The 14,429-nt window shown below is 38.7% G+C and overlaps 1 protein-coding gene across 4 annotated transcripts in view; it reads left to right on the top strand.

Annotated features, from left to right (window-relative positions):
* HOMER1 (homer scaffold protein 1) overlaps positions 1-14,429 on the top strand; it is a 169,081-nt gene that overhangs the window by 143,416 nt on the left and 11,236 nt on the right. The window contains exons 9-12 of one of the 4 annotated variants that reach the window (XR_012904870.1): positions 1,646-2,557; positions 4,959-5,118; positions 7,859-7,965; positions 12,339-12,427. Coding sequence is in view for 1 of the 4 variants with exons in the window: in XM_006119144.4 (XP_006119206.1) it covers positions 1,646-1,834 (189 nt within the window). In the remaining 3 variants the exon portion in view is untranslated. The other 3 variants (XR_012904871.1, XR_012904872.1, XM_006119144.4) reach the window with 3 other exon arrangements.

Raw genomic sequence — 14,429 nt, 5'->3', positions numbered from 1 at the left:
AACCCCAGCCCTGATCACTCCCTCTCCCGTCCCCCACACTCCTGCTGCTCTGGGACAGAGGGGCCTGAGACCGCCCCAGCAGTGACCAGTGTGACTAGCCTGGGTCTTCTGAGCTGCTCAGGTGGCCCCCCAGGCCAGGCAAGCCGAGGTCATGGAACATCATGGAACCCATGACTTCATGGCCTCTGTGACAAACAAGGGGCTTTACAATAAGCTACACCACACCTAAGTGATGCTCATCTTGATAACTTGCCAGAAGCTCAAGGGCAGCACCAATTTACATAAACTGGAATTTATTATAGCTGCTCTTCTCTTAAATACATGACCACACAGATTAGCGGTCTGAGCATATAGTTCTGCATCTTGATCCGCACAGCCTGGATTTCAGCATCATTGTGGTCTGTGACCTATACTAACCATGCATGCTCCTCTGCCTTAAAGATGGGAAAAGACATTTGCCCTGGTACAGAGGGGCTGACTGTCCTTCCAGACAAGGGGTGCTCAACTGCCACTGTCTCTGTCCCAGTCCCTGCCCTCGCTCCACACCTTCCTCCAAACATCTGCCCCAGCTTCAGCTTCAGCTCCTCTCCTTCCCCTTTCCATGCCTTCCCCAAACTCCTGTCCCTCCTCCTCCCTGTCTGCTCCCCCAAGTGTGCCTGTTCCCTGATACTTCCCCATCCTCCTAAACTAGAGCTTCCTGAATACTGCCAATCAGCTGTTTGCAGCACTCCAGAAGTGCTGGGAGGATGGGGTGGGAAGCGGGATTGTCTGTGTGTCCACCAGCAGGCAAAAGGAACAGAGAGACTTGACTTTCAGTGGGTGCTCTGCTCCCCCCAAATTTTTTTCCTATGGATGCTCTAAGGTTGGCGCACCCACAGAGTCCGTTCCTATGCCCTGGTCCAATTCCCCCTGAGCTTCATTTGACTTGCGACCACATCTCCCCTCCTACCCATTATGATATTGGAACAACTTCTGTGTATGGCAGTTCAGAAACTACTCAGATTTGGCAATGGAGAGAAGCTCTGAAAGATATATTTCAGTAAAATAAAAGGTGTAATTAATAGGTGGCTGTTATGCATTTCTTACAGTTAGTTTGACCTTGATATTAGTCTTACTCTAGACTGGTCAGTGTGAATTGTGAAATAGCACATGCAGTGGGTTTACAGTGGAATAGTGTTCATTCACACATGAAGTATATGTTTAAGATGTGAGATCATTATTTTCATTTATTGTTGGGAGTGTGTCCTTAACTAATCTATGTATCCTAAAATGGAGATTGGTTAAGATTAAAATAATCCCTTGAAGACACTTCTAGTAAGTGACATATTTATATAAGAAACAATAGCAAATATACCTCAGTTAATGTCTTACATTCAATGTGGCACTCACTGGCTATATAATTTTATCTTTTTATCCTAAATGTCCTGTCCTTTGGCTGTTTTACTGAAAAGACACAAGGAAGATAGTGTGTTTCAGATTCTTCATTGGCCTAACAATGTTAGCTGAAGCTGGAAGGTTGCAAGTAGTTTAACTATAGCCTTTTAAAAATCTGTATTAACCAAGACAGACATGAATGACAAGAGGAAGAAAAAACTACATTCTATTTATAAATTGTACATTAACATACTGCATGTTTTCTCTGAAGGAAGTAGAAATTCGAAACAAGGATCTGGAAGGACAGCTGTCTGATCTAGAGCAACGTCTGGAGAAAAGTCAGAATGAGCAAGAAGCTTTTCGCAATAACTTGAAGACTCTTTTAGAAATTCTTGATGGAAAAATCTTTGAACTAACAGAATTAAGAGATAATCTGGCCAAGCTAATAGAATGCAGCTAAAGAAATGGGATTTCAGTGCCAATCATCTTAAAGATGCACTGTCTCTCTTCATAGGACTATGTTGGGCTCTGCATCAAAGTTGCACAAAATTAGAAAAATGCTCCTCCAAGAGGGCCTATTTTAAATTTGAATAGTATATTTCAACATAAAATTTAGAATTCAGCTTGTAGCTAGTTGAAAAAGAAAACACTTGAATTACAAATTACCTCCATGTATATTATTGGCCATAAATAACTTGAAAGGTATTAAGAGTAATTGAATGCAATTACTTTCTAATTGTTAGCCAGTGGAAGAATTAGCAGTGTCCCAGGTCACACCCCCTTTTTGTGTTAGACACAATGTAGATTATCTGCTTTTTTATTTAATTAAGATATCTATTGCTGTTGTTTGTGCAAAAATTTAGTGATGACAGCCCTGTCTTCTGTTGTAGTCTTAATAATTTCTCAGGATATTTTGCACTGTTGAGAAACAGTGCCGTTACCAATTAATTCTTGCCAGGAGTGAGAGAGAATTGCATCTTTAATTGAAACGTAGTTAATAAAACTGCTTGTATAGAGTTCTTCCTTTTTTTTATACTGGAAGATACTGTATTTCTTTATGAATTTCACTCTGGTGTTCTATAATATTGTCCAGTGTATGGTTTACTTTCCAATTAATTCCATGTATTTATGAGATACTGTCTCCCATTTTATTACACATTTTGAAGCCAACCAATGAAGGCAGGTGAGTTCCTCAGAAAAATCTTTTTAAATTTAAAATTTGATATGCACAGACAAATATAAGTAATCAGACATTTACTGTCTGGTCTTATTAAACGTCAAATAGAATTAGTATGTGCAGTTACTTGAAGTTGTTTTATTAGCCTGTTTTGCAAAAAACTTTTTCTGACTGATCAGTACATTTCAGTTTTGTGTAATAATGGCTAGTGGAGAATACTGTTTATTGATCATGTTAAGGATATTGAGCTATTCCAAGGGGATTACCTTTATATTTAACTTGCCCAGCCAAGAGGGATGTTTCTAGAAGTTGTGTGATCATAACAAATTGAAATGGAGACATGTTTTCTCTGTATGGGTCTTCACACCACACTTTTATCAAAACCACACCAGGCAATGTTCTGAACTGTTCAGTAGTTGTTTAAAAAGAAGAATTGAATTCACTTAACCCTCAGTGAATGGGTTTTAAAGTTGTTTTGATGTAATTTTAACAGACTTTTGGCAAACACACATTTCTCTATATATTTATTTTAAGAAAAGTGGTTGAAAGGTAAGCCAAGTGTCATATGTTTGCTTATTGAATGGGAAGTGCATCAAGGTATGTTGTTGCCATAAATTGCCTGCGGTGTTGGTGAGAGTTGGTCTTTTTAAAAATGTATTAATGAGTATCAGACTCAAGAATCTCAAGATGCACTGACTTTTTGCACCCCAAAAATGTTAATATGTTAAATACAAATTGCAGATTATTATTAAATTTGAAGAACAGACAATTTCTTCCACTTTATAGAGTGCTATTCGAAACTAGAAAACTTAGGTCTGGTATGTGTGTATATATGTATACACACATTTTGATTCATATTAGAGAGACAATACATGGTTATTTTTAAAATGTCTTTTTTTTTTCTTTGCAAGTGATTTATCAGGTTCTCATGACAAGTCAGGAGAACAGTTTAGATCAAATAGTAAAACATCATGTATTATACTGTATGTATTGTGCACACCATTTAAGTTTCCTCCATATTTTAGGGTATTTTTTCACCTGTTTTATTTATTGAGAGGGTGAAAAAGCTTAGTTCAGCGTGCATATGGTTGAAAGCTTTTTTGTGGCAAGTTACATAATTTTTTAAAAAGTTGATGGATGTTAAATGATGATGATCTGGGTAACTATCAGGTGAGCAGATATCATCAGGTTTTAATTTACATGAAGATATTTGGGCCTGATTCTCTTGCAACTTACATCAATGTAAATAAGAAGACACTTCAGTTATTTCAGAGGAGTCACCCTGGTTAAAACTGGCTTGTGCCAGGTAAATCAAGCCCATTAGAACTTAATGGGCTTAATTAGGAGGATGGAAAGGTAAAACAATAGCAAATTGATACAATGATGATAAATGTGGTATTATTTTAAATTTATGATGAGAATTTTTTAAAATATAATTTACTTGTGGGAAAACAGCTTACAAAATATTTCCACTTAAATTTTTGTATATGTGTGTTACATGAGTATTTTTATGTATACATACATACACATATGTATATATAGTACATGGAAAAATTTAGATGTGCACATTTTTAATATTTTCCTAGTGAAATGAAATCTAAAATTGGAAAATAATATTTGAACATTTCTTTTCTCATACAGTAAAGATGCTTGATTTCATTTTTAAAATACAATCTACTGAGGGCTGCACCTTTGTATTCCCAAATAGTTGTCAAACATGGATATGGGATAAGGTGGACATAAGTGCACATATAAATAAAATCTTATTGTTAAGAGTATTTTAAATGTTCATTTACAGTAGGTGAGTGTGTAGAAATTGTAATTTAAAGTTCATAATTAGGTGGTTATACCTACTGTAGCCTCTCCACTTCTGTATTAAGATATTTAAAACCTTAATTTTCCCAGAGACAGGTATTATGCATTGTATCTGACTTTAGATAAAATGATGGGAATACATATGCTAGAAATTAATGTTGGGTACTGTAGCCTGAAAATGTGAACAAGAACCTACACAGGAGAGGAGAGCAATCACATTGTGTATAACTTGTTATATGACCACTATAAGTCTTGTAAAAAAAATTGGAAAAAAACAACAAAAACAAAAGTAAAAACACAAAAATATAATTTTTATTTTGAAATACACTTGCTGTTCTCTGGAGAATGTACTTTTTCTCTTTATTTTTTTCTTAAAACTTTTTCAGGTATTAAAAAGTGTGCAAATGATTGCAGCAGTTACCTTAATCCTTCAGGTGCTACTGGATTTTGCATTGGCGTGTCATGTTGTGAAATCCTGAATTTGACATAAAAGGTTTTATAAGTACATCCCCGTCTGGAAAGTTAGTTTTTGGAGTGTTTCTCTCATAATGCATAAAACCGAATGATCCTGAAGTTGTATTCTTCTATATAGACATATTAAAGTCTGCCAGCATGATTTCCTGCTCTCAGCAAATTTCTAAGAAAACTGGAAAGGAAAACAAAATATTTAATCAACAGTGGATTTTACTTGGTGCTGGGAAGGATACAGACTAGTTAATTGGTTTAAAATCTCAAAGAAGAGCACTTTTCAGGTAAGTAGTTTAGAGGAGTGAATTTACAGATAGGGTTGAAACTGAATGGTAAAGAAGACTCAGGAGGTGACTGTCTAATATGATGGTGGCATTTGAAGAAGATCATTCTTTATTAAGTAAATTTTTAATAAGAAAAGAGTGGAGGAGAATGCATCAGCTAAAGAAAACTGATTTTGATTTTTCCTTCTTCAGTTGCCAGCTATGGAAGGTTTTCTTTTTCCACATCTTTCCCTTCTCCAGACTATTGGATAAGCGTTAAATCCAGGCTTAACTTGAGTAAATGGATGAACCTCAGTTGGTTTCATCATCACATTCTGTTTCTTTGCTGAGGAGGCTATAGAACAATGCCCTGAATGCATCATATTTCAGAAAGGTAGTTACAGAGTAAAATGCAAAATCTACATCAGGCTATTGTCACAAGTTCAGAGCCTATGTGAACCAGAAATCTTTTCTTTTCATACTCCGTTTGGCAAAGTCTGGCCCATTAGTCTTACAAATATATTGACTGTTTTACTTGTCATTGCTTTAGGATAAGGTCAAATGATTAGAGTATGGCTCTTAACATTGAGGAATAACTTTTTTAAAAAGCAAACTTAATTGTATCAGAGGTGTGTGCACTCTAAGTAACTGACTATGCAATTAAGATGCACACTTATGCACTCATATTCTCTAAACAAGGCAAAAAGCAAAGCAAAGCAATATTCTGATTTTCTGATGATGCTACATGCATGCACTAATTTTCAATAGTACAAAGCTGGACTTTATCACTGAATAATATTTTTAGAATTCCTAGTCCTGTTTAATAAAATAAACTGAGTAAATCCTCAAGTTCACATGAGCATTTAATTTGACACACTATTTTAAATACAAATTAATGAGTAGAGTCTGTGGGCTAGACAGTCGATCCTAATTGACCTACTTTCCACTGCTCTGGCAATGTAAAGGAACTGGAAAGCTGGCATAATTGTGTACATGGGGATTCCACGTGTATAGTGCAATCCACAGGTTCCTGTGCACCCCACTCTCCTCAAGTTTTGGCATAAAGCAAAGGAGATTTGGGGGAACCAAGTATGCCCTAGCTCTCAGAATGACCTTTTTGGGGATGGGCAGCCAGCCCTGGGATCAGGAGAGCATATATGTGATTTAAAGCCCCATTTGTGACTCCTAGTGCAGTCTTGAATGAAGATGAGTTTGTGTAGTCCAGTAAATCTGGACTTAAGTGTTATTTTAGATCATTTAGCTTGAGGACATGGAAAAAAAGCCCAGGTTTAAAAAAAAAATCTAAGAAATGCAAAAGAATTCTGAGAGCTCTCTCTAAGAATCTGTCATGTGACACAGGCAGCTCTTTCACTGTCAGAGTTTCATGGTTTTCACAGCAGAACATACAGCTTCTGAAGTGGGGCATCTGCAACAGCAGGTTCATGAAGGAGCCACTTTCCAAATTCCTCATACCATTCTATCTTTGGGTGCATCCAGACTATTTGGACCAACTCATTGCAAAAGGGTCTGCCAGGAGAAAGAGTCATACAGCCACAGTCCCAAGAGCAGAACCAAGCATATTTCAGTATGGAATATAGTATATGCGCACTTTGAGAACGCTGGTTCCCTGCATATCCTGTTGTCTCTCAGCCTTCTTCCTCCACAAATCCAGAAAGTATTTTTGAGGTGATCTTACCATTCATAGTCTCAAAATTTTCTGTTTTGGTGTCACAGCAGCTATGGGCAATCCATGTCTCTCACCTTTACGCTATCAGTGAGACAGAACATTGTTATCTAATTGGTTCATTTTTTTCCTTCTCTTCAATTTTGGGGTAGGTTAGAAAAATCTACTGGCAGAAACTTCTTCTAGTTGTTTATTGAGGATTTTCAAAACCTGTCAAGGACAGCTTCCAGTGGGCACAAAACAACAAGGCTATGTCTAAACTATGATCCTCTTGCGGAAGAGCAAATGCAAATGGAGCGCTCATTTGCATATGTCACACTCATTTGTATTTCCTCTTCCTTTCCCTCTTGCACAAGAGGTTTGTGCACAAAAAGCATTGTGTAGACGGCGCCTTTTTGCGCAAAACCCCTCTTTTGCGCAAGATCCATTCTTCCTCAAATTTTTTTGAGAAAGAACGGCTCTTGCACAGAAGGGCTACGTCTAGACTACATCCCTTTTTCGGAAAAGGGATGTAAATTAGACATATCGCAATTGCTAATGAAGCGGGGATTTAAATCTCCTGCGCTTCATTAGCATAAAATTGGCTGCAGCTTTTTTCGGCATGGAGCTTTGTCAGAGAAAAGCGCCAGTCTAGATGCTTATCTTTCGAAAAATAAAGCCTTTTCCGAAAGATTCCTTATTTCAAGAGGGATAAGGGATCTTTCGGAAAAGGCTTTATTTTTCGAAAGATCAGCGTCTAGACTGGTGCTTTTCTCTGACAAAGCTCCGCGCTGAAAAAAAGCGGCAGCCATTTTTATGCTAATGAAGTGCGGGAGATTTAAATCCCTGCTTCATTAGCAATTGCGATACGTCTAATTTACATCCCTTTTCCGAAAAAGGGATGTAGTTTAGACATAGCCAAGGGGTTTTTTGTGCAAAAGGGAGAGGAAGAGGAAATGCAAATGAGTGTGACACATGCAAATGTTTGCTCCATTTACATTTGCTCTTCTGCAGGAGGATCATAGTTTAGACATAGCCTTTACCAACAACCTAAATATTTTAGTGGAATTTTTGATGAAGAACGAATTCTTCCTGTAGGTCAGGTAGCACCAGCCTCCACAGAAGCTAATGCAGAGTTTCCAGAACCTTCACAAATGAAGGACAAACCAAGATGTTGAGAGAAGAATTAGAACCACAATTTCCAGGTAAGATTTTTTTTTAATATAATTTTCATATACAGTATCTATCACCAGATGAGAAATCAAATTTTCCTCAACAAGATTTAGGGCAATTTAATATGCTATTTTTTAAAAGAATTTCACTGGACCTCTCAGATTCCCAGACCATTAACTACTATTCATCTCCTGCCAATAGAAGTCTATTGGAGCTGGGTGGTTAAAGTATATTACATCCTCCAATCGGCAAATATAAATGCAAAGAAACCAACCCCCCCCCCCACACACACACACACGCTTCAAACACACACAACTGATTTTAATCTTGATTTAAATACTTGATTTGAATCTTGTTTTGCATTTTTAATTTTAGTTATTTTCCTGAAGAGAGGTTGATTACCTCTAGAAGGTTCAGGAAAACATGTTGAGTTGCAACTGAATAATATATACCCTTCACACTAAAACTGTTTGTTTTACTTAGCAGGAGCATATAGTATGTCTATATCTATTTATTTACGCAGTTATTGGGCATAACTTATATTTACTCAGATTCTTAATGTTTATATTTTTATTATTAGAAAAAATGCTGAATAATGCATTTATTTACTAGCTGATCATGTTTTACTCATGATTTGCATCATGCTATATTTGGATAAAAATTATAATTCATTTGCAAATTTCATAAAATATTTTTTTAACAAGTAACTTAAATTTGATGTGTAAGAAAAAGAGTTTATCCAAATCTATTTTGCATTGAAACTGACTTACCTCACCTATGTTGTTTAATATATTTTAATGGACCACCTTGTGTTGGTGAAAGGAACACACTTTTGAGTTATCTATAGAGGCAGATCTCTGTGTAGCTCAAAAGCATGTTGGTTCAGTAATAGGACTGCATCACCCATCTTGTCACTGTTGTATCTGGGAGCAACGCAGCTAAGACACTGCAAACAATTGTTAAACAAGGAAAGTATTATGTGAAGTTAGTGAACTGAACTGTTTCTGGTCACCATGCCCTTCAAGAATACCTCATTGTCTCAAAACTAGTTATTGACAATAGATTAGAAGAAGAAAACAAGCTTTTTTCAGTTCCCATAAGTTTATTAACTAGTTATTGAACTGAAACGGTTGCATAAACTCAAAGAAAATATTTGCCCTGCACCTTTACAAGAGGCTATTGCTATCAAGAACTGCTTTAGCAGTTCAGCAGTCTCTGCTTCCAGGTGATTAATCAGTAACTTCCACCAGCTCAGTAGCACAACTTTCTTGAAAACTTTGGCAGCAGACATAGAATCATAGAACACTAGAACTGGAAGGGACCTTGAAAAGTAATCGAGTCCAGTCCCCTGCCCTCATGGCAGGACCCAGTACCATCTAGGCCATCCCTGATAGATGTCTGTCCAACCTGCTCTTATATCTCCAGAGATGGAGATTCCACAACCTCCCTAGGCAACTCATTCCAGTGTTTGACCACTTTGACAGGAAGTTTTTCCTAATGTCCAACCTAAAACTCTCTTGCTGCAGTTTAAGTCCATTGCTTCTTGTTCTATATCCTCAGAGAGTAAACATATAGCGTATGTCTAGACTGCATCCCTCTGTCAGCAGAGGGATGCAGATTAGGCAGGTCGACATTGCAAATGAGGCAGGGATTTAAATATCCCGCACCTAATTTGCATTAAAATGGCCACCATGTTTTGCCGACTCAGCATTTTGTCGGCAAAAAGTGGCAGTCTAGAGGGGCATCTGTCGAGAAAGGAGGCGTAAGGGATCTGTCTAAAAAGGCGTTTTCTCGACAGATCCCCCTGTAGACTGCTGCTTTTTGCTGACAGTGCTGAGTCGGCAAAACGCGGTGGCCATTTTATGCAAATCAGGTGCGGAATATTTAAATCCCTGCCTCGTTTGCAATGTTGACCTGCCTAATCTGCATCCCTCTGCTGACAGAAGGATGCAGTCTAGACATACATAAATATCATTCAAGCATTATGGGTAATTTAAATTATTTGAATAGATCATAGTAAGTTTAGGCTTCAACATAGCTTGCCATAATTTCCAATTTAATACGTTTTCTTTAAAAACTGATGATCTGTGCTCCCCTCAGTATGTTTCTGTATTGTGTAATTGTTGTTCCTTCCATTTCTTACTCTCCATCTTTCTTTCCATTTGCTCTCCTTCCCCCTTGTGATCCTTGGTGTTCCTGATCCTAGTTTCTCTACTCTGTTTTCATTTTCTCTCTTATAAAAGTTCATTCTCTCCCTCACTTTCCCTCATCAAACACTTCTCCCATAGACGTTTTACTACTTTGCTTTCCTTTTCTTTCTTCTTCTAGTATTCACTCTGCCCTCTCCCCCACTATTCCCTCATAGTATCCTTCCCAAGGCTTTTCTTACCAGCCTTAATGGTCCCTAACCCTTAATGGTCCCTAACTGCAGAGTTTTGCACAAAGACTTACGGAGTGTCCACACTACAAGTGCGTTTTTGCACAAGACAAAGTACAGTAGATCATCAGAAGACAGGGCTTTTTGTGCAAGAGCTATTCCTCTTTCTATGAGGAATAAGCCTTTTTGCGCAAGAGCTCTTGCGCAAAAAGGCATGGGTGGACGTATAACAGGGGTTTCTTGCACAAGAAAGCCTATGGGAAAAAGCACAGGTGCTCTGATGGCCATTCATAGAATGGCCATCAGAGCTTTCTTGAACAAGGACGTCCATGTCAGCGTGGATGCTCTTGCGTAAAAGCACATGGCTGTGTGGACACGCTCTTGCGCAATAACTTTTTGCTGACTATCTCGAGCAAGAAGCCTGCAGTGTAGACGTAGCCTCCATGTTTCCAGTCATCTCCTTGTTCTAGTATTCTCCTCAAGGTAGTAGAGGAGTCCCTGCCAATGGTTCAGTCCCAGGCAGCACTACATAGGGAACAGCAGACCTGGCTCTTTCTTTTTTTTAAAAAAACTAATCAGGCAAAGTTGGCAAGATGACCATTGTGAGAAAAAGTGGGACTATGCCACCACTCAATTATACTTATGGTTCCATGTGTATTACACTTCCTTAGGAAGCTGGCATCAGTGTGGTCAGTGGAGGTGCTGGCTTAAGGTAACTCCTGGCTTAGTTTTCCAACAGCCTGATGGATAGTTTAGCCTAGTGGACAGGTGGAGGTGAAGGGAAAACTGTTTCCATTCCATGTACAATTCTAACTTTGATCCAAACTGGAACAAAGTCAAAACTTCCTAGAAAGTTACAAATGAAAAAAAAACAAATCAGGATAATGGAAACAGGCTGTCAAATCATTCTGAAGATTATATTTATAGGTTACATTTAATATATTTCAAAGTTAGCCTTTTATCGGGTAAAATATTATGTAAGTGAAAATGAAACCAGTCAATGGTATTTGTTCTCTGTTAAAAGTTTTCATTAAAACTTAAATGATCCCATAAAGTGCTTTGATTTCTACAAAAGTATTTTCCAGTGGAAATCTTTAATCAGCAAGTGGTATCCATGCTAGTCTTGACTAAGGAGTGTAGAGATCCCTCCTTATCACTGTCTCAGTGATAATTATCAGCACATCTAGCCTTATCAACTTCACTTACTCTTGCATTGCTGTTGTTGGCTATGTATGAGGGTAGCACTTAGGGATCCTAAACTCCCAACATGCATATCACAGAGTCCTAGAGCAGTTCTTAATGTCCTCTCTGACAATTAGTTAGTTAATTCAGGGTCTAAGTCTCATTCAGATGTCAGATTAGTTATAATAGGTGTGAAACATTATACTGATCCTGAAAGGGATGTTTGATCTTGATTGGAATGAGCCAGAAAGCCAACATTGGAATTGAGCATTTTATTCCAGTTACCACATGATGAGAGGGTTTGAGAGCAGAGAGGCAAAGCTGCTGGAGTAATGCGGACAATAGTAAGAAAGATGTGGAGGAGAGTTTCGGCTGTTGGGATGTAATGGTAATTCAGAGGTGGACAAATTATAGAAAATGTGTCAATATTCAGTGAGAATCCAGGAGTGAGAGGAGGACAGGAAGGCATTTTGGCAACCTGAAGAGCTCCACAGTAGAAAAGTGAATCAAAGTTTGTTGCATTAGAGTACTGACACACACAGGGCTACTCACTGTAGTGAGCAGAGGAACAACTGTTTTAAGCAGACAGCTGAAGCTTTAGTGGACAGAACTGCAGAGTAACCATACAATCAATTAAAATGTTACCTGTTTGTGTGTATAGAAATATCCTAAAAATGTTTTTCACATAGGCTCTCCTTTTGCTGTAGCACTAGGTGTAACAGTAAGTTTTCTCTAAGATGAACAAACAGAAGAGGAGAATCAAAGAAATCCTCAGTGGTTTGGTTTGGCATAAAACTTCTTTCCCGTTCCTTCTTCCTTCCCTTCTTTCATTTTCTGACGTGAAAGTGGGTAATCTACGTCCCCTTTGGTGGAGATAAGTGCCTGATGTAATACTGGAATGGGAAGAAGAGGACTGTGACAAAAATCCCTTACTAGTGAGTAGTTCCCCTTTATAATATCTAACGTATTGCTGCCTATCCCCAAATGTGGCTGAGTCTCTACTGTGCTAATTATTTCATTTTGTGTGTGTGTGCTTGTTGATTTATTCACTAATTCACCAAAGCTAACTTGCACTGAGTATCTCGTTTCCTAGTGTGGAGTGGTTCTGTTATACACATTAAAATACACTCTTGAGCTAGGGACGTATTAAGATATAAGTATGCACATAGGAGCTACTCACCCACTGAAACCTATGCAAGAAGAGAGATCCTGCTGTCTCCACAATGTTGCTCTCGACAGCTGCTTCACCCTGTGAAATGGCCTGTAATGTCAAAAGAACTAAGGAGTAAAGAATAGAACACCAGCAAAGAGTAAGTATATTGCTGCAGCAGTCAGGGACAAGCATGTAGAGCTGTATCCCAAGGTGAAGTGAATACTCCAGATGGACATCAATCACAAAACAAAAAAACCAGGAGTCCAACTGTTAAATGAATCTGATTTTGAACAGAACTAATTTAATATTAAAGTTGAAACTGAAGAACTTAAAAATCATACTTTTTTCAAAGACACTGAAGTATAACTGCACATCAAATGTAACCTTAACGTGGGAACATTTAAGCAATCTTGTTGGTTTTTTCTCAGGGCACTGCACTGTGCTATGCATTACCGAACCATCTCTGAAAGAGTGGCAGAGAGAACTTTTGGTACCAGATGAGACAACTCCCATTAACAGGGTGCTCTGTACCCTCCCAACCCTTGGTGCTCACAATGTATCATGAACACTCCTCGGTGGTACCAAGTAAGCCCATAGTAACATGTGAGCTCTGGTATCCCGGAGCACTGGGGACCGAGAGAAAGAGTTACTGTACTGTCTTTAAAAGTGCGGCATTGACCACTTTCAGTACCTGGCACAACACTACTCATCTCGGGAGTGCTCTGAACCATCTCAACCATTGGTATCAATAAAGTACAACTACTACTCCTGTGTAGTACTGAGTGAGCCCAGGGAGTCACATGACTCTGGTACCCTGAAGACCAGATGGTTGGGGCAGAACCACAGTCCCCATTACGTGGTGCCAGGGCCCTAGTATTGAGCACATCCAGACACCTGGAATCACTTTTGGCACTGGGCCTATACTGCTACTACCCCAGCCAGTACCATCCCTACCTAGTGACAAGTCTGACAGTGGGTAGGAGAAACCTGTGGCCCATTGTTGCAATATGAGGATCTTCCCCAGTGCCATTGAATCAACCCCCATTATTGTGGTATGGGACCCTTAGGGTGTAACCCTATCATAGAATACTAGAACTGGAAGGGACCAAGAGAGATCAAGTCCAGTCCCCTGCCCCCATGGCAGGACCATGTACCATCTAGATCATCCCTCATAGATGTCTGTCTAACCTGCTCTTAAATATCTCTAGAGATGGAGATTCTACAATCTGCCTAGGCAATTTATTCCAGTGTTTATCCACCCTTACAAGAAGTATTCCTAATATTCAACCTAAACCTCCCTTGCTGCAGTTTAAGCCCATTGTGTCTTGTCCTAGCCTCAGAGGCCAAGGAGAACAATTTTCCCCTTTCCTTCTTGTAGTAACACTCTTTTAGATACCTGAAAACTGCTATCATGTCCCCTCTGTCTTCTCTTTTCCAAAGTAAACAAGCCCAATTCCTCAAACCTTGCCTCATAGCTCATGTTTTCTAGACCTGTAATCATTTTTGTTGCTCTTCTCTGGACCTTCTCCAGTTTCTGCACATCTTTTTTGAAATGTGGTGCCCAGAACTGGACACAATACGCCAACTGAGGCCTAATGAGTGCAGAGTAGAGCGGAAGAATGACTTCTTGTGTCTTGCTCACAACACTCATCTTAATGCATCCCAGAATGTTTGCTTTTTTTGCAACAGCGTCACACCGTTGACTCCTATTTAAATTTGTGGTCCACTATGACCCCTAGAGCTCTCTCTGAAGTACTCTTTCCTAGACAGTCACTTCCTCATTC

The sequence above is a fragment of the Pelodiscus sinensis genome, chromosome 6, assembly GCF_049634645.1.
Source record: "Pelodiscus sinensis isolate JC-2024 chromosome 6, ASM4963464v1, whole genome shotgun sequence".
Classification (NCBI taxonomy): Eukaryota; Metazoa; Chordata; order Testudines; family Trionychidae; genus Pelodiscus; species Pelodiscus sinensis.
This window is presented reverse-complemented; position numbering and strand designations above follow the sequence as displayed.